Raw genomic sequence first — 21597 nt, 5'->3', positions numbered from 1 at the left:
TCAAAATGCACAATTATGTTAAAGTTGTTCCTAAAACATAGATCACATTAGAACAAATTTGCGGTTTCAAAACAAGGGTCATAGCAGAACTGACTGTATTTTCAGTTTCAGAGTCCTGTCCTATTATTTTTCATTTTATAACTTTTCACCACTCTTTTCCCTCAAGGGCCTTCACCCTTTTTCCCCACCAAAGTCTGTTACAACCTCTTTAAACTGATTGTGAAGCCTGAAAATTCATAGGCTAATGCCCTAATACCACCTTGGGTAACTCACTCATGACTTACTCAGGGAAAGGAATCTGCCAATGTCCAAGTTCTCATCTAAAACATGGGGAAGGAAGTGAGCAGTTTTCCCCATTCACTTGCGAGACTCCCCATCCTCCTTCACTGTAGTCCTTCAGGCTGATGGGTGGGTCCTTTCTGTGGGGTGTCTGACTGCTGCTCACTGAGTAACAGCTTTTGCCTTTGATTTTTCAGGTTCTCGGCGTGTCCATGATGACCAAGGTATGTATGTATATAATATATATATAGCATGCTGCCTTGAAGTGCAGCAAGTATAACATGTCCTCTTGATTTGTATATTACTAATTAATCTGATTCTGAAGCCTGGAACCCTGAGCCTAATCCAGGACAGTACAAGGAACTTCTGGTTCCGGGTAGTTTGGAAGTTGGGCTGTAAACTAGAGCAGCGTTTTTCAAAAGGCAGGTTGTGACCCTAGTAGAACAAGAAACCAATTTAATAGGTCACAGCCAGTGCAGTTTTTGTAATGTAATAAAAGAGAAAGTAGAGAGTACAATGCATACAGTCATGGTATATATTATGAAACTTTTGTTTTAGTTATATATGTTTATATTTTATGCATGTAAGCTCTGGGTGAAATCATAAACTGTATTTTATACAGTGGTTTAGGGTGAAAAAAATTGAAAGCCTCTACTCTAGAGAAACATCAATCTATGGTAGGTGGGGTGGGGGAGAGATTGACCTTTGATTCTCAATTTCCCTGCAACTCTGCTCCTAGACTGAGAAGCTGTCAAAAGGAGCATGGATTCTCTCTCCTGTCTGGGTCCGTTTTTCAACCCCAAGTTAAACTTTTGTTTATAGACCTGGTGTGCTGCCTAAAACCTGGGCTTGCACTGGTTATCATTGTGCTCTAGGACATGGATCTACAAATGAGTTTCACCAGAAGCATCACTGAGATCAGCATCGCTGTCCACGAGGCTGAGGAGCAATGGTTCAAGTTCTCCCACAAGGAGGTGCTGCTGGGTCACATGCTGGTGAGTGTGCAGAGGCCATGGGAGGGTCCTGGGGGATTCCACCACCAGGAGTTCAGGGCTGTCTTCTTAAAAATAGGTAAAATTCTCCAGCCCAAGTCATAGAGTTCTAGGCCATATTTCCTATCCAGGGCACCCAAGGATCCAATGAGGTTGCTGAGACATTTGGGAACTTTGAAGACCCTTTCTGAGTTGTACCACCTCCTTGTTTGTGTTGCAGGACTTCATCAGGGATGAGCCCCTGGATTCTTTAGCTAGCCCTGTTCGGTGGAAAGCTTTAATTGCCATCAGATACCTCAGGTAGAGAATTTCTTCTTGTTCTCATTGAAAAGATGTTTCCTCTTCACTCCCCCATCCACCCTCCCAGATCAACTGACTTCCTACCTGTGCAGACTCCAGTGTACTCTTTCCAAAATGGATACAGCTCATCAGTGGGCTTGAAATAGGGGCTCTTTCTCCTTCCAAGGAGTTACATAACTGGTCAAGAGATTGGCCATTTGGTGACTTACTGGGACTAAGGAACTGCTCAGAAGAGTCAAATTTAATGATATATGAGGACTGAAATTTCTGTGAAATAGAATACTATGTAGAACATCAGAGAGCATACAAAATTGAGAAAACTCACTGCCCCAAATTTAGCATCCAGTTGAGGAGATCATATACACACACAAACTTAAGAAAACTACTAAGCTAATGTTATCACAGATCATATAATAAAGTGTTAAGTGATGCAAAGAGAGTTGTTTGTCATTCTAATCAGTAAGACCTCAGGCGTATGAACTTTACCTACCAGTGAGGTCGAGTCTATCCCTAATCTCTCCCAACCCGTCACCTCTTCCTGTAACATCCCAGCAGGTCCGAAAATGTATCTAACCCCTTCTGATTTGATTGGCAGTTTTGGAGAACTCTACTTGGTTATGTTTTGTTTGTCATCACAACATCCATTCCTCCACCTGGTTCTCATTTCAGTAAACTGAAACCTCAGCTCTCCCTAAACGATCATCTTAATATTCTTGAGGAGAATATTCGGAGGCTGCTGCCCCTTCCACCTCTGGAGAAACTCAAAAATGAGGGCCAGACCGACAAAGACAAGGAGCACATTAATGTATGTCAGGGAGGCCTGAGTAAAACTAAACGCTGTAGTGGGGCTTTACTCTCTCACCCCAGGCTGAAACACACACTCGTATTTGATTGCAGTTTCTCTATGAACGATCCATGGAAGCTCTAGGGAAGCTTATGAAGACCATGATATGGGATAATGTAAATGCAGAGGATTGTCAAGAAATGCTTAATGTGAGTAGGGCCACCCCTCAAATGGATTTCCATGCTCTCTAATCTAGCCTCCGAAGTGCCACCCCAAACTCTACCTCATCCTCTTCACATGCAGACATCCAGCCCGGCCCACTAACCATCATATAGGGTCAGTCCACTTAAACATTGTTTGCAGGGAAGTGAGCACCATGTTACAGAAGCAGCAGAGGGAGAATAAGAACCAAAGAACCAAAGCAAGAGAGAGGGAGAGAGGGAGAGAGCAAGACAGTGAGAGAGCAAGAGAGAGAGAGAGAGAATGAGAGGAAACGAATATGAAGAATACCAAGGAAGGGATGTTTATTCTTTGACCAACAGCTTCTTCGAATGTGGCTTGTTTCACAAAAAGAGTGGGAAAGAGAAAGAGCCTTTTATATCACTGGGAAAGTGCTGACAAGTGATGTTGAGGTGAGTAAGCCCCTAGACTGAGTAAATTTCATTGCTTTCTGACAACAAGGATCTGATTTTCTGTGGCTTCTGGAAAGTCCAACTCCTTCTGCATGCTGCATCTCCAGTCCCAGAATGGACCGCTTTCAGGAAACCCACCTGAGAGGTGTCCCCTAACTACAAAGTGTGGCAAGCACATTAAAATTAATCTATTTGGTTGTCTTTGCACGCTTGCTTGCTTCCTTTTCCCACTGTCTTTAAGGAGTCAGGCCCCTGTTAGGGAAAAAGTTAAGATTCATTTTCATTCTAAGGACCTGTGGGGACAAAATAAGAGACTTCATAGCTCATGTTAGGAATATCTTGAGAGATCATCAAGCTACACCATCACATCGAGGTGCCTCCTTTGTCTTTGCAGGCACCACAGAACTTCAAAATTGGCTCACTTCTCGGGCTTCTGGTTCCCCACTCCTGTGACACCCTGCCCACCATTCGTCAGGCGGCTACTAGTGCAGCCATTGGTCTATTCTGTATGAGAGGTGAGGCAAAGAAAGATTCCTATTTTCTTTTGTTCTCAGTTTCCTCCTCCTGCATCTATATGTCTCTCTCCTACCTCTCCCCTCACCACCCTCAAGAACTCCCTCTCCTTCTCTCCCTCTCTTTCCCTCTTTCCTCCATCTTCACGCACCCTCTACTCCTCCTCCTCCCCTTGGCCTTCTCCTTCTTCTCCCACCCTTTCCAGTTCAGCCATATTTGAGTTCTAATACTATAGCTTTGTCACAGAATGTGTTTCTCTTCAATCTGAGACAAGTCACTTTTTTTCTTCTGTGGTTTTGTTTTTCTGTTTTTAAAAATAAAGATAATGACACCAAAGCATTGTAAAGATCTATCAGAATAGGTAAAATGTTCTGAGAGGTTCCAACTTAAATTCCTGAGCAATTGGGCATATTAGCAACACTTCCTCTATCACATGGTTTTCTTCAGGAGAAAATTACACTGTTATTATGGTACTAAGTGACTTTCAAAGTTGTCTAAGTGAAATAACTTTGTGGAGGGTTTTTCCAGTTTGAATAGTTGGGCCACCGCCTGCTCTCCAACAAGTACACTTAAATAACTGTGAATATCAATGAACATAAAGAATTGTAAAATCCTCCTTCTCAGGTTGAAATCAACAAACAGGACCTCCTGCCCAGGTTAAAGCAGCAGATCTCTCACCAAGGAGAGTCCTACACTGTGTAGGCACAATTCTACATAGATGAGGTACAGCCAGGAACATGCAGTCTGAGTTTAATGCCGTCTCAGGCCTGTGTTTCTCTCTTCATTCTTCTCAATACTCAGAAAATATTTGTTCAGTTTCTTTCCTTTCCATCTGTCTAGCACTCTTCTGATGTAAGATTCACATAAGAAAAAGTGTAATAATGCTAGAGTGGGATTTGGTTGGAGGGTAGTCAGACAAAAGGACAAAAAAACACTATTCAGCTGAGTCCCTTGGGATGTAGGGAGATAATTTAGTAAGGATACATGTTCTTAACAAGCCAGAAAAAAGGGAATGAAGGAAATGAATTAAAGAACATTCCAGTAAGAGAAGAACTATACCAGAGAGGGACCTCACAGGAAGAAAAGAATTGAATTCTATTTTTATTGTACTCATTCTGCTTTTAGCTTACTTTACTTTACTGAAACATGTACAAATTCAGGTCCTCAAACATTCTCTTTGTTAATGAGAAATCCCATACTTCATTATCCACATGAACTCTTTTTCCTCAGCCCAATAGGATGGTGGGGTGAGAATAGTAAACATGTATACCAAGTAACTGGTGCAATATTAATACTCACGGATGTTGCTCATGGGATAAGGGATCCAAGATTAAGAAATTTCCCAGTTACTTAGACAGCTGAGACTAGTGGAACTGGGTGTTGGACTCAGATCTTTCTGACTCCAAAACCAATGAGCCTGTCCAAGTTTCCACAGTTACTATACATTTAATCAAGCAACAGAAAATTATATTGTTTTGGTTTATAAATTGCTATTAACAGTCACTTCTGCAGTTGCTAATACACACTTCCTATTACATTTGTTACTTCGGATGATTTGTATGAGTAATAAATGAGATAATTGTATCCAGAATGTTTAATGTGGTGCCAGACATGTACAGACTACTCAATAAATGTTAACTATTTTGCTCACCTTATCATCAGGCAGCCTATAGTGCTTTTATTAAATGTGTCCAGCAGCTGAGTTAGTGGCTCATCAAAATATAGCCAGTCTCTTCAACCACCGTTGGTGTCTTTGAACTCTTTCCTATTTCCCCCTTTCTTAATTTTAGGCATTCGCCTGGAAATGGAAAGACTGCAGGATTTGCAGGAAGGACTACAATGTGATGATGTGCAGGTCCAGATCAAGATTTCTTCTAAAATAGCTAAGGTAATTGATATGGAAGAGTGGCCTTGGGACGTGAAGATGATCTTGAGTTGATTTCCAAACGAGGAAGCTATGTACTCCACACTAGTCCTTTGAGCTAAATGAAAGCCCTGTTATCCAGTAACTTTTTAACTCTAGGTATACGTGCCCAGTCAGCATCTGCTACTGATCATTTCATGCACTGGGAAACTTTGTGAACCAAGTGGCCTTCCTCAGCTTCAGGAGGCAGAGGAGTGGGATGGAAGGAGCAGGGCCTTTAGAGTCAATTAGGTGCGCTCTGCGTGTACTGCTTGAAGCTCAGTCTCCTCATCTTCAAAATAAAGACCTTAGCCTACCTCTCAGAGTTGTTGTGAGGATCAGTCAACCAATTCATTCACTTATTCAATTATTCATTCATTCACCTTATATCTCCTGAGCACCTACTGTATGCCCGGCTCTAAGGATGTAAAGAGACAAACGATCTGCCCTCACTGAGTCTGCATCCTAGTAAAGGATGTAATGTCGGGTAGTGATAATTGAGAAAAATAAAGTCAAGTAAGGGAATAGAGAATAAGTGAGAGGTGATTCCCCAGAGAAGTCCACTCTGAAAGAGTGAACCATGGAGATGTTTGGGGAAAAGCAGCCCAGGCAGGGGATCGGGGTTCCAGCAAGTGCAAAAGCCCTGAGGTGGAGAAAGAGGTCGGTGATGAGATCCAAGAGATAGCCCAGAACTGAAAGAGGGGCTTTACGTAAGGGACATGAGTTCCCTCCCTTCCTTTTCTCCTAAAGAAGCATCCATCCTGATGTGAGAACAAAAGAGATAACCATTGAGCTGGCACACCAGGCTAGCATTCCATATTACATAGAAGAGAAACAGTAGTCCAATCCTTCGACCTCAGAACCATGGTAACTTGAAAGTGGCTGGAATATGGCAACTACTTGTGGAAAAGAGCTCATTTCCTCTCAAGAATGGTCCTACAAAACACCATTAGGCTATGTAATGTATGGTGAAGTCAATTGTGAATAGGAATGTTTTCTTATGTACAGACTCATAATCATTAACATCTTGCTTGGTGAAAGCACCAGATAATTCTCCTGGAACCTGCTCAGACTGACAGCTTTTCTCCTCCCTACCCAGCCACCCACTTTTCATTAACATACACACAGACATACATACTCACACACTCCTATCAACCAAGCATCCTATGTAGTTCTACCTAATGATCAAAATGGCAAATGCTGAATTTTATTGACCATTTGTTGACTGTTTTCAACACTGAAATATGGAAGAGCAAAACACATGAAAGCTCATAATAATCCATACTAAGTATTTAACACAGCACTTAGTACATGTTGTTAAGTTTGCCTGAATTCTCAAGCCTTAGCGATTCTTTGACAGACTTGAGACTTATTTCTATGATATATAAAATATATGTGAAAGTGCCTTACAATATATGAATTGTGATGTAAATATTATGCATTATTTTCACTTTATGGAGTACACTATAACTTTTGACATGGAGAGGAAATTTCCTCCACATTCTCAGAATGCAATAAGTATGAAATGATAAAAAGGCGACTGACTCCATGGAAAATTTGCTAAGAGTTAAAAGATCATGTCTGTGTTCTGTTTAGCATTCTCTCTAGTTTCTGTGGCCCCAGAGTCATATGCTGTTTGGAAAGCCCAGTGGTTTCTGATATCCTAAAACAAGCAATTGCTGTATATATCCAGATATCAAGTGAGGTGGTAGGTAATTTGAATACATGAATCTTTCTGGTTGAATTCTCAGATTATCAGCAAGTTCATCCCAAGTGAAGAAATCCAGATGTTCCTGGAGGAAACACTGGATGGCCTGGAGAGCCTCAACCCCACTTGTACAAAGGCCTGTGGCATTTGGATGATTGCTGCCCTGAAGGAGCAGGGAGCTGCTTTAGAAGATCAGGTGAACTGACTACCCACTTAACATTTGAGCAGAATTCTAATATTTCTGAAGTTCTGGTCCCCATAGCCCAGACTCAATTACTCCCAATTAAAAAAAAAAAAGTTCTCCAAAGTGTGACTTTTGTGTAAGAATATTAGAAATGAAATGTATGATAATCATTTTCCAATCAGATTTTTAAAAATATTTATTGAGCACCTACTATACAGAGCAGACACTAAGCTAGGTGTGAGAGAATCAGAGATTAATAAATTTGGAGTGTATTTGTGTTTATAGCATAAGGGAAGGTTATTCATGCAATAGGTAAAGTCTTGTCATAGGACATCAAAATGGGAATCTATGGCAATCATGTTTGGGAGATATTTATAATTAAGGAACTATAATTCAGAGAAATATCATGTTCAACCCCCAAAAAAAGTTTATCCCAGATTTTTAGATACCTTGAAAATTTGTCTCTCCTCAAAATGAAAATGGAGAGAAATATCTAATAGAAGCTGTTTTAGTTTCCTTGGATGCCAAAGCAAATACAATGCAATGGGTTAAACAATGGGAATTTGTTTGCTCACAGTTTTAAGGCTAAAAGAAAGTCCAAATCAAGGTGTCATCAAGGAGAGGCTTTCTCCCTGAAAACTGTGGCATTCTGGGCTGGTTGCTCATGATCTTTGGTCCTTAGCTTGTCACATGGCAAGGCCCATGGCAGCATCTCCTGGTCTCTAAATTCTCTTCCAGGTTCCTCTGATATTCAGCTTCTGGCTGCTCCCTCTGTGGCTTTCTCTCTATATGTCTGAATTTCATTCTACATATAAAGACTCCAGTAATAGGATTAAGACCCATCCTGATTGAGGTGGGCCACACCTTAACTGAAGTTACCTCATCAAAAGGTCCTACTTACAGTGGGTTCACACCCACAGGAATTGATTAAGTTTAAGAGCATGATTTTCTGGTGTACATACAGCTTGCAACTACCATAGAAGCAAAGTTACTTTAGAATAGAAATATGCTCTTCTCTATGTCAAAAATCATTCCCTGCTTCCCCCAGATTAACATCCAAATTCAGAAAGATGGTCCTTGTCACCCTCTAGAATCTGGCTTCATCTTTCCCCCAGATTAACATCCAAATTCAGAAAGATGGTCCTTGTCACCCTCTAGAATCTGGCTTCATCTTTTCAATCAAATTATCTTCCTTTCATCACTCTCATTCTGTCTGTCCTCCAAACTAGACCATTCTCCTAATCCGGAACATATTCTTGGCATTTTCTTGTGCCCATGCTTTCATACATTTTTTAATTTTGTATCTTTATTTATGTTCTTCTTCCTGACTTAGGATTCCCTTCCCCACCATCTCCACCTTGCCTTTTGAAATTACTACATATCCTTGAAGACCCTTTAAGATACATCTCAAAAATGACCTCGATTACTTCTGAACTCCCCTATCTGTCCTATGCACTTCTTGTATAGCATTTGCCCTATACTGTTTCATGCACATGCCTTTGGGTATACGGCTGATATCATTTATTGGATCATTCACTCAATAATGTCTAGCACGATACCTGCTAATATGGCGTTTCATTAAATATTTGCTAAAATGAATTAAGAGTAAACACCCAATTCATCAGTAATACTCTTGGGCTAGAGATAGGCTTTGCACTGAATCGAATACTGCTTTTGGTATTACTTAAATTTCATCGACCATCACCCAGTATCGCAATAGGTGATGGTACTTGCCCTGAGCCGTTCACCTGGAGAGAAAATAGCAATTTAATGCTTGATTCAACTTTTTTCTTTATAGCTATTGGAGATCTTGGACACAATTTACCATCACATGCCAATACTGAGACAGAAGGAGGAAAGTTTTCAGTTTATGCTAGAAGCCATCTCCCAGATAGCCAGCTTTCACATGGATGCAGTTGTTGCCAACCTTTTGCAGAAGGCTCTGCCCTTTGACAGGTAGAATCGAATTGTGCTGGTGTTTTCTTCCAGCACCTTGTTTAAGAAAAAAGTAGCAAATAAGGTATGAAAGCATCTCACCTAATTAATAATTTAAAAAATGGTATTTGGATCACATGTAATGTTTTTCCAAGTGTTCTTCATATACACCCTCAGTGAAAGATACTGAGATTTCTTTGAGAAAAAAATACACCATAGGATTAAGTGAGTATTAACAAGCGAACATTTATCCTTTGTCTGGTTGCCCAGAATATACTTAAATGAGATGTTTCTATCTTGATGAACATTACAAAACTCAGTAACCCAAAGCCAGGATTCTGGGTAGTTAAAAAATATATCCTTATTATCCCCAGGCATGGCATCATGTCCATTTGCCTTTGAAATTGCTGTTTTAGAGTGAGTCAGATGGAAAAGCTGAAATTCCAAGAAGTTGTGCCTCATCAACTTCCTGCCTTGCCACCCTAGGGACACAAAGACTTTGTGGAAGTCTCTGGCTGAGAACCCAGCCTCCAGTGGTAAACTCTTGCGGGCCTTAACAGATAAACTGGACACTAGGATAGAAGACGACATGGCCGGAACGGATGCAATTTCAGTGAGTTGGACAGCCCATCACATGCCTGGAATTGTACCCTACTCCATGATCAGTTCCCACCTGGAACTTGGTGAAGTAGCATTAATCATACTTCTTTCCCTCTCAAACCCCGATTTTAACTGAACTCGAGTTTCTACTGAACTAATATGGCAGTAATTTTGTCGGTGGTTGATCATTTTTAGAAGGAAATTTATCATCAATCCAAAGAAAATCTGTATCTAAATTTCTAAATTGGTCCTCAAAATATCCAAACACCGTTTTATAGTGAAAAGCCCTAAAGATGGAAAACATTTCATTTTACATCATTGGTGCCCCCTTGGAGTTTGGGGTCACCTAACATGGCAATCCTAAGAACGAAACACAGTCCTAGTTTAGTCATTTCCAAAAAAAAATAATAAACTGCCCATTTCCTATGTGTTTTTATCATAAGCATGGTCAACTTGGAGAGCAATTGTGTGGGGGGAAAATAAACTTGGAGATCAGCCCAGGGAGAAGATGTCCTTTGGGGAAAGAAGGCTGCCTAACCAGGGGGTCTCTTCTCCCCTCAGGTGGCCTGTGCTATACATGAAGTGGTATTAACGGGCACCCCTATCACAGGCTTGTACCCAGAACTGTTCACTCTCCTCCTGAAGCTGGTCAGCTGCACGCTGGGCCTGAAGATGCCCACTTCTGCCTTGAGCTGGAGGCGGCGGGTCATGCATCAGGGAGAACGGCAGCAGGCTGCAGACCCCTGCAGGTAAATGGCTGGGCAGGGAGGGGTTCCACAAGTGATCTGATCTCAGTGTCCAGGAGAGGGACTGCGGGATTCAGGGCCTGCACTTGCTGGCACAGCATCAGCTGCCCATGAAGAAACAAGCCTCTGCCATCCTTAACACCATGACACCAGGCCTTGTAGCTCTTATTCCTTGAGGCAGTCCCCAGTGGAGGTGCCCATAAGGAATATGTGACTGTTTTCTTCCTTAGCAAGTCCACTGTATTTCCTTTCACCTCTATCACTGATAACTTTCTAGGAAAACTGAATTTCCATAATATTCAAGGCCACTAGGGAAAGAAGAAAGCTAAAAAAGAAATACCATATTACTTTGAATCTAAGATGTCATCAATTAAATGAAGCACCATTATTTTGTGTACCATTAATAACCAAAAAAAATACTCCCACTTAAGCCATGAATCAATGTTTTTTCATAATTTAAAATTTTTATTTTATATTTATCAAAAGAGCTCTCTTAGGACTATTAGGTATAGATTTTTATCCTATATCACTTTGCTTTGTTTCGCTGCCCTCTTGCATAACTTTTCATCCCAATATCAAATCATAGTGTAATCCTTCAAAGAAATTTCAAACAGCATTAGACTCAACATATGTAGTTCCAACAATACATGTAACTTTACTAAAATAACAGCAATGTAAAGTACTATACCAAATCCCATGCCCGTGCAGTCAACGGCAAACACATCACAACTGCCGTTGGCCAACAACAATTGTAACACACCATCCATTGGAAGAAACATCTTGATTTCAGAGATATCACAGGGTAAAAATGCATTTTAGAATTAATGAACTATGGTATTTGATACTTTCCATCCTTAGGGCTTTATTTTTTCATGGGAGCTTGACAAGATTTTGTGGCATTATTTACCTGCTCAGAGTTATCTGAACATCCCCTTTGGGCCCAAAACTGAAGTGTGAGAGTCAGGCTGCCTCTGCTGTTACTTTCACAACATCCATCATCCAAGATTGTGGGACAAGGTGGGGATCAGAAAGACTGAGCTTGGGAGTTCACAGTTCCCTGTATTGTGATGCTGTCTGTCTTTCAGGCTGTCAACTGCAACTCTGAAATGTGTGCAGGCCCAAGCCATGAGAGAAGGCCTTGCAAAAGAATCTGAAGAGGGAGACAACTTATGGTCTCTACTCAGCAGCCCTGGCACCCACCACATAGGAGTATGTGCACTGGCCAGGTAAGGGCAGACTTCTAGAGCCAGATACAAAGAGAAAACCAAAAACAAAGAATAATGCAGGCACCTCACTGAGAATAATTGACTTACTTTGGACTTGTGGTCAAAGGAAAACAAGGAAGAAAGAGCAAAGGAGGATGGGAAGAGATGGTAGGGTCAACTCCAAATTCACCCCACCACTTCCCCCCCCCCCAAAAAAAAAAAGTGATACAAGCAAACAGCTTTAGATAAAACACATTTAAATCAGGTACTGGGATAAGTTAATTCGAAGTTGAAATCTTGGTGCTTTTTTCCTAGAGCATTCCTTTTTAGATAATTTATTTGCTTGAAGGAGAACAAGTAGACTAAGATTGCCTCCATTGTTTAGGAAAAAAGTCTCTGCTAAAATTGAAGCCTTGCATTTTTTCTAGGAGCATGGCAGTGTGGCAACACGGAGTCATACTGAACATCATGGAGCAACTTTTCTCATCTCTCACCTCTTCCTCGGAGAACTACCGGATAACTGGCACTGCATTCTTTTCCGAGGCAAGGGACAGCAGCCATCAGAGCAGCCTTACTCAGTCCCTTGGGGCTGTTTCTTTCAGTGTCAGGAACTCAGTGAGAGCTGGAACCACGGGGCAGGGACCTTCGAGAGGAGTTTTAGTAGTGGAGGGACCCAGCTACCGCCAGGGATATGGCACCTAAGCAAGAAAGGAGAGAGGAAGAAGTACCCTAACCTCACTCTCCTCCTGCCCCCCTGAATGCAGAAATCAACTCCCAGGGCTGGGAAGGGCAGACAATAGATCTGAGAGGGACAGAACAAAGAGTCACCAATGAGCATATTACTGTACCTCAAAACTCTGGGATAAAGGCTATCCCAGACAATCTAGAGGAGAAACATCATCAGAGATTCCTGTTCCCCTGTCCCATCTGCCCATTTGGGAGAGAAGCATCCTCTTACTGTCTGCGGTTGGTGTCTGGTTGGCATCCTCGTATAATCTCAAGTTTAGCTTCTGCCAGATTTGGCCGTTCCCCCAAGGGCTTCCTCCTCTGTTCCACTAGCACCTCAACATTAGCTATAATTATTGATTCCTTTGGCTCTCTCCTGAAGGGAGGCCACTCCCTTAACTAAGGGGGAGGAGTGTGTTGATTTCAGCTTATGAAGGAGCCAATCCTTTGGAAGCACGGGAATCTCCGGGATGTGCTGATCTTGATGGATCAGAGTGCCTGGGACGCCAATGCCATCCTGAGGCAGATGGCTATCCGAGGGCTCGGCAACACCGCTTCCGGAGCGCCTCACAAGGTGAAAAGGGTCCTCGAGTTAAACCGTTCATTTAAGAAAAGTTTCATATAATTATTTACTAAACCACACCCTGTGGTTGCACAAAAATTAAGTGAAAATCCAAATAAATTGCTAAATTAACATGCACTGTTGATTTGATGTGCATGTGACCCTAACAGAATTTCAATACCCTGGTCTGGGAACGCCCACCCTATCCCAGATACACGTAGAACAATTTTCATGATTAAGAGACCTTACTTCGATATAGGTAAAGAAGCATAAGCTGATCATGTTAGAATCTATCATCAGAGGCCTGTATCACCTGGCCCGCACTGAAGTCGTCTGCGAAAGCTTGAAGGCTCTGAAACAGATCCTGGAGCTGCTCACAGACCGAGATGTGAGCTTCTACTTCAAAGAAATAGTCCTGCAAACAAGAACTTTCTTTGAAGACATAAGTGAGCCTGCTCGGGAATCTTCCCTTCCCAGAAGAAGTGAGTGGACAGAAAGAGGTTCAAGGTGGTGCTCAAAGAGTCAGTGTCCCACCCGTGTTCCTTGGTCTGCCCCAAAGGTCACCTGCCAGCAATCCCTTTACTGGCTGTTGGCTCCCTGTGTCTGTCTGCCTGAGGGTGTTCTCTGGCCCGGGGATCAGGATGTGCCAGAGCAGGGTGGGCCAGGAGAGGTGAGAAGGACCCTCAACCAATGAAGAGCAAGAGTTTGTAAATAAATACCCCAACTTCCTCACCTCTGAAGGACTGAGCTCCACTTGCCCATAAGGGTAACCCACTCATTAATATTCCCTTTCTTACCTTTCCTCCTTTCCCTAATTCATTGCCACTCCTCCAACATGCTTCTTGGAATCACCTCCCAAATATTTACACCTAAACCCTTGTTTGGGGAGGAACCCAAATTATTACAGTATTCAGTGCAGGATCAGGTCTCTCCCTACCCTATCTTCACCACTTTAACACTTGTCATGTTCACTGAGTCCAAGGGTTGGCAAACTACAGCCTGCAGGCCAGATCTGCTCACAGCTTGTTTTTGCAAATAACATTTTATTGGGACGGAGCAGCTCCCTCTCATTTGCATATTGTCTGTGGCTGCTTTTGTGCTACATGGCAGTGTTGAGTAGTTAGTTGCTACAGAGAACATATGGCCCATAAAGTTCAACTTATCTACTGTCTGAACCTTTGGAGGAAAAGTTTGTCAACTCCAGATCTAGTTCCTCACCCTAACTTTAAAAAAAACATCAGTCAGCAGTCCTAGACAGGAGGGGTGTTTTCTTTTATATCTTCCAGAGTTTATCTTTTTTGTTGTTACTTTCTTCACTGCCACCAGTGTAAAATTCTAGTTCATGTTAAGCTGAAGTCTATTATTTTGTGATCTAAACCTGATTCCTCGTGTTTTGTTGTCAGAGGAGATGGAAAATTGCTGGTTGCTTCCTCTAGAAGCATCCTTCATAATAAGTATCGAGCTTTATTAAATTACCTACTTACCTTCTAGTCTTCAGACTGAAAAGTCTTTATTTCCTTCATTATTACTCATAAACCAAATTTTTCGTCTCTTTAAGTATTGTATAGGCTGGTGACTGAACTGGGCCTCTCAATGAGTGCTGAGTAATACTGAAGAGAATGTAAAGAAAACTTACCTCTCAAGCCCAATCCTTTTCTCTTTCATTACCCTGGTATATTTTTGTTAATTTTGCCCTTTCTTCCTGACTCCTTGACAATTTAATAACCAACTTGACCTCTAGATTTTAGTCTGTGACATATGCCCACAGTTAATAATTCTCCAGTTTCGCATTTTTCAATTTCCCTATTTTAAGTGCTAGCATAAACCTGGCCTTTGAAAACAACCTTCTGCTTGTTTCCCACTTTCTCCAATTTGTCAAAATCACTTTAATTCTCATCTTCAGAAACACTTACTGGGCCCCTCCCCAATATAGTTCTTCTGTAAAAAGTAACGAAGATGTTATTTTTTTTTCATTACGCAGATAATTGATGACAATCTTTAACAACAAAGGGCTGAAGTCATTCCTACAGTATCCCACCTGCTAGGTTTCCCTGGGTTGTTGCTAGATCCAGTGATAATAATTTTCCTGGATCCGAGCCACAAGTAAATCCCAAGTTCATCTAAGATTTTTGTAGTCAAGATAATGTTTCTCAGTGTTACTGCATAAGAAAGAAAAATCTGAAGTCTTGCTGTTACATCAGAAGATTAGATCTTTCCCATTCATGACAGCCACCAAGTCAATCCCATTTTCAAAAAGGAAAATTTGACAAATCTGAGGCCTTAGTAAAGACATGTCAATTATTCTCCAGGTATGCTATCTTTCTGCAAATATTTTAACTATATTTTATGGTATTTTAACCCTGTATTTTTCTATAAAGCATGTAATTCTATAGCCTCTAGCTTTCCCTTTCTTTTCGTAAATATTTCAATACTTTCTTGGAGTTCTCAAAATATGGGAACACTGATGAAATGTTAGAACAGAAAATATATCCACCATCCTTGTGTACTAGTGTTTCCCATGCTGTTTGTTAGCAATCACTTTCCTCTCTGTGCCTCCAGTTCCTAAACTCAAAATTAAGACATTGATCTTGATGTTCTCTGATATCTCTTCCATCCCCCCAAAATGCTTTTGTCACTTCTTCTCTTTTCTGCTTTTTCACCATCCTGATTGGTCAATTCTTCCTGGACCTATCATTCGTTCAGTGATTTTGGAAAATTCAATGGTTTTTTTAAAAAGGAAGCAAGTCTCTGTTTGGTACTTTGTTATTAGCTTGCTTTCTTTTTGTAAAAAGAGACTGTTTAAAGATATACCCTGACCTTATCTCTGGTATATTTAAAGAATGCATTTCTACTTTCAGTTCCCACAGACAAGGTCACAATTCATCTATTCATTTAACTTTTTTGGCCTTTCCCAACAAGCCATTTTTATCTCTTCTGAAATACTTGTACTAACTTCCGCTTCATAACGTCTTCATTTATGTGCCATATTCTTATGCAGTTTATTTTGCCATCAAAATTTACTCATCCATCTTCTCCCTCTTCTATTCATGGTAATGCTTTTTATTGACTCCCATTTATTGTTTATCAAAATAATATTCTGCTACTCAGGAGTATGTTTCCCTTTATCTCTGTACTCTAATAAGGATAGTCTAAACCAGTTTTCCTAAACCTGAAAAATAAAAAAAACCCTTGGAAAATTCATCTAACTTCATGTACTTCCTTTGTTTGAACTCTAAACCATATCAGCAAAACATACGAGATAATTGAAGAACATCTCCCCTCACCACTTTACCTTCTGTTTCTTAAAATCATTGCCTACCATCCTGGACAACAAGCAAGGATGTTCCACATCTTCACATACCCAAGAGTAGACCTAGCCACTTGTTGGTTTAACCTCTCTGAGACCCAAGGCCCAAATTCCTGAGCTGCCTGCAATCCCTTCAGAAAGTACTTGGGAACTTGGATAAGACTCCTAGACTTTGAGCAATTTAGATTAGAGGCCCCATAATTCTTGGCCAGTGATGCGACCAGGCTAATTTGTGTAAGGTATGATTTGTGTGGATATAAGACACAAGCACGAACCGTTCCTGGCCTTCTGTGGCCAACATCCCCTGTTGATCATTCCTGCGGCCACACTTCCCCACTAACTACTCAAAGGCAGAAATCACATGTCCAGCTGTATGGTATCACTTAATTAAACCCCAGACCCACAGTTATTTAAACTCTTGTAGTGTGGGGAGAGAGCTGCTGGGAAAGGAAGAGTGTTCTTGCAACATAGCCGGCTGTGACGAGAAGGCACTCATGCCTCAGCCCCAGCCTTCCTTTGTGGAAGGGGGTCGGGCAGTGGTGGGGGCAGGAGGTGAACAGGGAATGGCCTGTGAGGGGAGACTCACCCACAAGATGCATTTGCTGTCACAGGAACAGGATGATGTGAGACTGACTGCCATCCTTTTATTTGAGAATCTGGCATCACTAACAGGAAGAAGGTGGAAGATTTTTTTTGCTGAAGAAATAAAAAAGAGCATGATTTCATTCCTTCTCCACCTCTGGGATCCCAATCCCAAGATTGGTGCTGTAAGTGGCCCAGCTCAGACACCTGTCCCCTTCTTCTCTCTCCCATGACCGAGAGGAGCTAGCAAGCCTGTCTAGCCAGAATGAGAGGCCGGATCTAAAGTTGTCCCTCTAAACTCAACCTGAAATCCACTTATTCAATTCTGGGCTCTTCCTTGTCATATCCTTGTCGGTTTGCTCTTGCATCCTTAAAACTAGGAAAATGCCAGTGCTGACTATAAGGCCCTTAACACCACTGGCTTTTACCACTCCTGTTTCCCAGGACTCTTCACAGCATTTCTTCCCTTCTGGAGTGGAGACCCTGGCATTATAGACTGTGACACAGAAAACTCTGTTTTCTAGGCTTGCCGGGATGTACTGATTGTCTGCATTCCTTTTCTGGGACTCCATGAACTCTATGGGGTGTTAGACCATCTACTTGATGGCCAGGATCTACCAAGGGCCAGAGATTTCTATAGGCAATTCTGTGTGAAGCTGGTGAGTGCCAAATAGATGCTGCCCCAAGAAAGGAAGGCAAAGAGTCCAGGAAAATCCCAGAAGGGCACTCAACATAGCAGGGCATCTCTGGCCAGAGCCAGAACTGTCTTAGAAGGATGGCAATGATTCCTGACATCCCACCACATTTCCCTCTGCTCCTTTCCCAAGTCCTGACTGGGATCCTACATTCCTGAAACTCATGGAACTCATGTCTGTTGATGAGCACACCCACCCCACTCCCACCCCCATCTCCCCACCCCCCTACCCCCACCCCACCTCCCCGCCCCAAAGTGCCTTTAAAATTTAGGTCACTAATTGAGTGATTAAAGTTATAAGACATCTTTCAATAGAATAAATTAATGGTTATGTGAGTGTGACTGGCCTTTCAAGTTCCAGTCTGAGAACCTATTATAGGATGCTGAGTTTCATGAAGTATCACTTTCCAGTTGCCCTCTCTTTAATACATCTCTCTTCTAGGCAAAGAAAAACCAGGAAATTCTGTGGATCCTCCATACACACTCCTTTACTTTCTTCAGCAGCAGCTGGGAGATGATCAGGAGTGCAGCCGTCAAGCTCACAGGTGAGGTCACTTCCATGCTCCCTGCGCAGTTATGTATTTTTCTTTCCCAACTAGATTTGCTTTGACTGGAAGGCTCCCCAATGTGACAGTGTGAATATAGGTATGACAGGGACAAAAGAAAGGCCAGGAAAGAATGTATTTTATGTCTTTCATCTTCCCTCAAATGAAAGATATTTTATTTTATTTTGCAAATGAAAAGTTACAACCTCTTTGACTTCTCAACAGTCGTTCTCTTCCAAACAGACCATTCTCCGTACTGGCTCCTGTATGCCCCCTTCAGGTCTCCAAGACTCTGCTCCAAACCCACTGCTCTTTTCTAAATGCCTCCCTTCTCTTCATCCCTTTGCACAAACCATACTCAGTCTCCAAAGTTCAATTCAAGCTAAAAGCTTTTGCAGAAACATACTATTGGAAAGAAGGCTGATGTGGTGGCCAGCAGACCTTGGCTCTGCCTTGTGATTCTGGACAATTCACTTAACTTCTCTGTATTACCTTTCTGTCTAATCTATAAAATAAGAGAAGTGACTTGGATGATTCTTCCATTATGAATTTTTAAATCTTATCCCAAAGCCTGTTCCAATTAATCCAGACCACCATGAAAGGCCCACTCCCTTGGCCACCTTTAAGAGTGGATTAGCTTTTCACAAAGATGGTGCCAAAAGTGAAGAAGGAAACCCCTTCCCCTCCCAAAACCAAAACCAAAGCAAAGGCTTTGATATCCAAGAAGACAGTCCAAAAGGCTTTCACAGCCACAAAAAAAGACCCGCACTTCACCCATATTCCAGCAGCCCAAGACACTGTGTCTCAGAAGACAGCCCAAATATCCTCAGAAGAGAGCCCCCAGGAGAAACAAGCTTGACCCCTACGCCCCTGACCACTGAGTCAGCCACGATGAAGACTGAAGACAACAACACACTTGTGTTCATTGTGGATGTCAAGGCCAACAAGCAGCAGATCAAACAGGATGTGAAGAAGCTCTATGACATTGACGTGGCAAAGGTCAACACCCTGATCAGGCCTGATGGAGAGAAGAAGGCATGTGTTCAACTGGCTCCTGACTATGATGCTTTGGATGTTGCCAACAAAATTTGGATCATCTTAACTGAGTCAGCTGGCAAATTGTAAATATAAGATTTTTGACCATAAAAAAAAAGTGTATTAAGGAATTGTTATCAGAATGTACATATGACTCACTCCCCCTTCTACCCCCAACTACACTGTAAACTTTTTGAAGACACGGATCTTATCTTACATACCCTGGAAACTCTACAACAACTGCTCTCCCCACCCTCCAGGAGGAGCTTTCCCAAGTACATTTTGGTAAGTGAGTGACCACTTTGAGACATGGCACTCGAGACCAAACAGAGATCACCCTCACATCATCCTCTAGGGTAGCCTTGTGGTTTGTTCATTTGCTACTGAGACCATTTATCTTCTGACCCAGTGCAGAGTCTGACCTGATCTGTTTTTCCTGACCTCTTGCCCAATAATTAAATCAGTAACTTTTTTTTCCTGTTGTTTTTTAGATGCCATTGTTCTCAATTTGACCAGCCAATATGTGGAGTTATTAGACAAAGAACAACTGACCACCCGTAAGTACCAACCCTTGTTTGTGCCCAGGGTATTGTTATTTTCTTAGGAAAAGAGAATATTGACTGCTCTAAGTTTCAGAAATTGAAAATTCTTAGTATCCAGTTACTGTCTTTGGCAGTCCCTAGACACTGGCATTTCTCTGGAATCTAAAACAACTTGCACTTCCACCACTTGCAGGTATCACTCTCAACAGACTACAGTTTTCCAATTGTCTATAAATCCACTGATCACAGGATCAGGGTCTTCTCTTCCCCTATTTCAAGGTGAAAATCATTTCTCAACTGGTAGCTCCAAACCCCAAACCCTGCCTTTTTTGGGTAAAATGTATCAGGACCCTAGCCCCACACGGGGCTGATGCACAGTGGTAAGCCTTACAGTGTTGCTTCCTAGGCTGGGCCTTTGCTTGGGTTGTCTTTGCCACAGGACTCTGGCTTTCTTCATTCACCGAACTTTGCTATTCCTTCCATTTCAGGGCTCCAAGCACTTCGACAAGACCCCTGTATCAGTGTCCAGAGAGCAGCTGAAACTGCCTTGCAGACCCTCCTGAGACGATGTAAAGAGATAAGCATCCCTCTGTAAATCACCAGGAAATAAATCGCTAGGCTTTTTCTATAACTGACTCCTTGTCTTATTCTAGAAACTCACAAACTCGTAGCATCTTGAAGAAAGAGTTTGCACCCGCATGGTGATCTTGAATGGGTGGTATATTCCTTACACTCTGGAGTCTCCCTGGTGGCTTCTATTAGTAAAATGTAAATCCCACAAAATCCCTTCAGAGATAACCTGTGATTTGAGTGGTGACAGCCTCATGGCTTTGCACAGGTTAGCTCCTGTGGGGTCCAGGGCCCAGCCCCTTTCCCTCCATGGTGATTTCACATAGACGCCTACTTGACCATAGGCTGGGACAGACATTAAAAGTCCTCAGACCTCCCCAGGGGAGGAAAAAAGGTATTGTTAACAAAGCATTGAAACTCCCCTCCCCTGATCACTGTTGATAACAATATCCACAAAACCCTGCCGAAACTCTGTTCTCACACCCCCCTTGTCCTAACCCTTATAAACCACCCCCTGACATCCCCTGCTTTTGCAGAGGGCTACCTTACATCTTTCCCAGCCCGTCGCCACCATGGAACCATAACTCTTGTAAGTCAGTCTTATTAAACTCATGTCTGACTTGGTGCCTTATGTGTTCTTGGTCCTAGAGCTAAGCTGGGTTGTGACAGCTCCCTTCCTTGGGAAGCTTAAATGCCAACAGTTATTGAAAAGTGACACAACGTAAAATAATTTTGCTGCCCCTAAGTGAGCCACTGCTCTTTTCCACATATAGTTGTTTCCTCTAATATCTTTGTCAGCTTTCAATTACTCCCCACACTCTTCTCTTTCTAAAATATAATCTCGTGATAAACTTTAAGCTCTGTTCTCTCCCAGGTTGTAATTTATGTGTCAAGACTATGCTAGGTGCTTTTCTACAAAAGACCCTTTCTGAACTTCTATTAAACCTCATGTCCTCTTTTCTATGTTTAACCCCAAACAATCCTTCCTTTAGGTTCCATGTGCATGTGTGTGTGCACGTGTGTGTGTGCATGGGTATATGTGTGAGCCTTCGCCATAGACTCTGGATCAGAACTCTACTCTTTTTCACAATGCATACTTAAAAGGTTATATACATGAAATTACATACATAAAAAAAGTTTCTAACGTGGCACTCCTTCAATGGTAATACCAACAGGATCATCCATTAGCAGCACATTTAATTGGCATATGTCTTTAGAATGTCCCTGCAAATTCTTAATACTTTTATTCTCAT

The 21597-nt window shown here is 41.9% G+C and overlaps 1 protein-coding gene across 1 annotated transcript in view; it reads left to right on the top strand.

Annotated features, from left to right (window-relative positions):
* MROH2B (maestro heat like repeat family member 2B) overlaps positions 1-20369 on the top strand; it is a 61397-nt gene extending 41028 nt beyond the window's left edge. Inside the window, exons 22-42 of the mRNA XM_037798943.1 lie at positions 477-503; positions 1155-1274; positions 1492-1571; positions 2241-2376; positions 2469-2564; positions 2898-2987; positions 3382-3502; positions 5291-5388; positions 7155-7307; positions 9094-9251; positions 9717-9843; positions 10392-10579; positions 11662-11802; positions 12210-12324; positions 12935-13081; positions 13329-13523; positions 16988-17143; positions 17483-17617; positions 18095-18197; positions 19724-19789; positions 20263-20369. Of these exons, the coding sequence (XP_037654871.1) occupies positions 477-503; positions 1155-1274; positions 1492-1571; positions 2241-2376; positions 2469-2564; positions 2898-2987; positions 3382-3502; positions 5291-5388; positions 7155-7307; positions 9094-9251; positions 9717-9843; positions 10392-10579; positions 11662-11802; positions 12210-12324; positions 12935-13081; positions 13329-13523; positions 16988-17143; positions 17483-17617; positions 18095-18197; positions 19724-19789; positions 20263-20369 (2559 nt within the window). The remainder of the gene's footprint in view (positions 1-476; positions 504-1154; positions 1275-1491; positions 1572-2240; positions 2377-2468; positions 2565-2897; positions 2988-3381; positions 3503-5290; positions 5389-7154; positions 7308-9093; positions 9252-9716; positions 9844-10391; positions 10580-11661; positions 11803-12209; positions 12325-12934; positions 13082-13328; positions 13524-16987; positions 17144-17482; positions 17618-18094; positions 18198-19723; positions 19790-20262) is intronic.
* The last annotated feature ends 1228 nt before the right edge of the window (positions 20370-21597 follow it).

Source organism: Choloepus didactylus, chromosome 11 (assembly GCF_015220235.1).
Source record: "Choloepus didactylus isolate mChoDid1 chromosome 11, mChoDid1.pri, whole genome shotgun sequence".
Taxonomy (NCBI): Eukaryota; Metazoa; Chordata; class Mammalia; order Pilosa; family Megalonychidae; genus Choloepus; species Choloepus didactylus.
Note: the sequence above shows the minus strand (reverse complement) of the source record. Positions and strands in the feature narration are given on the sequence as shown.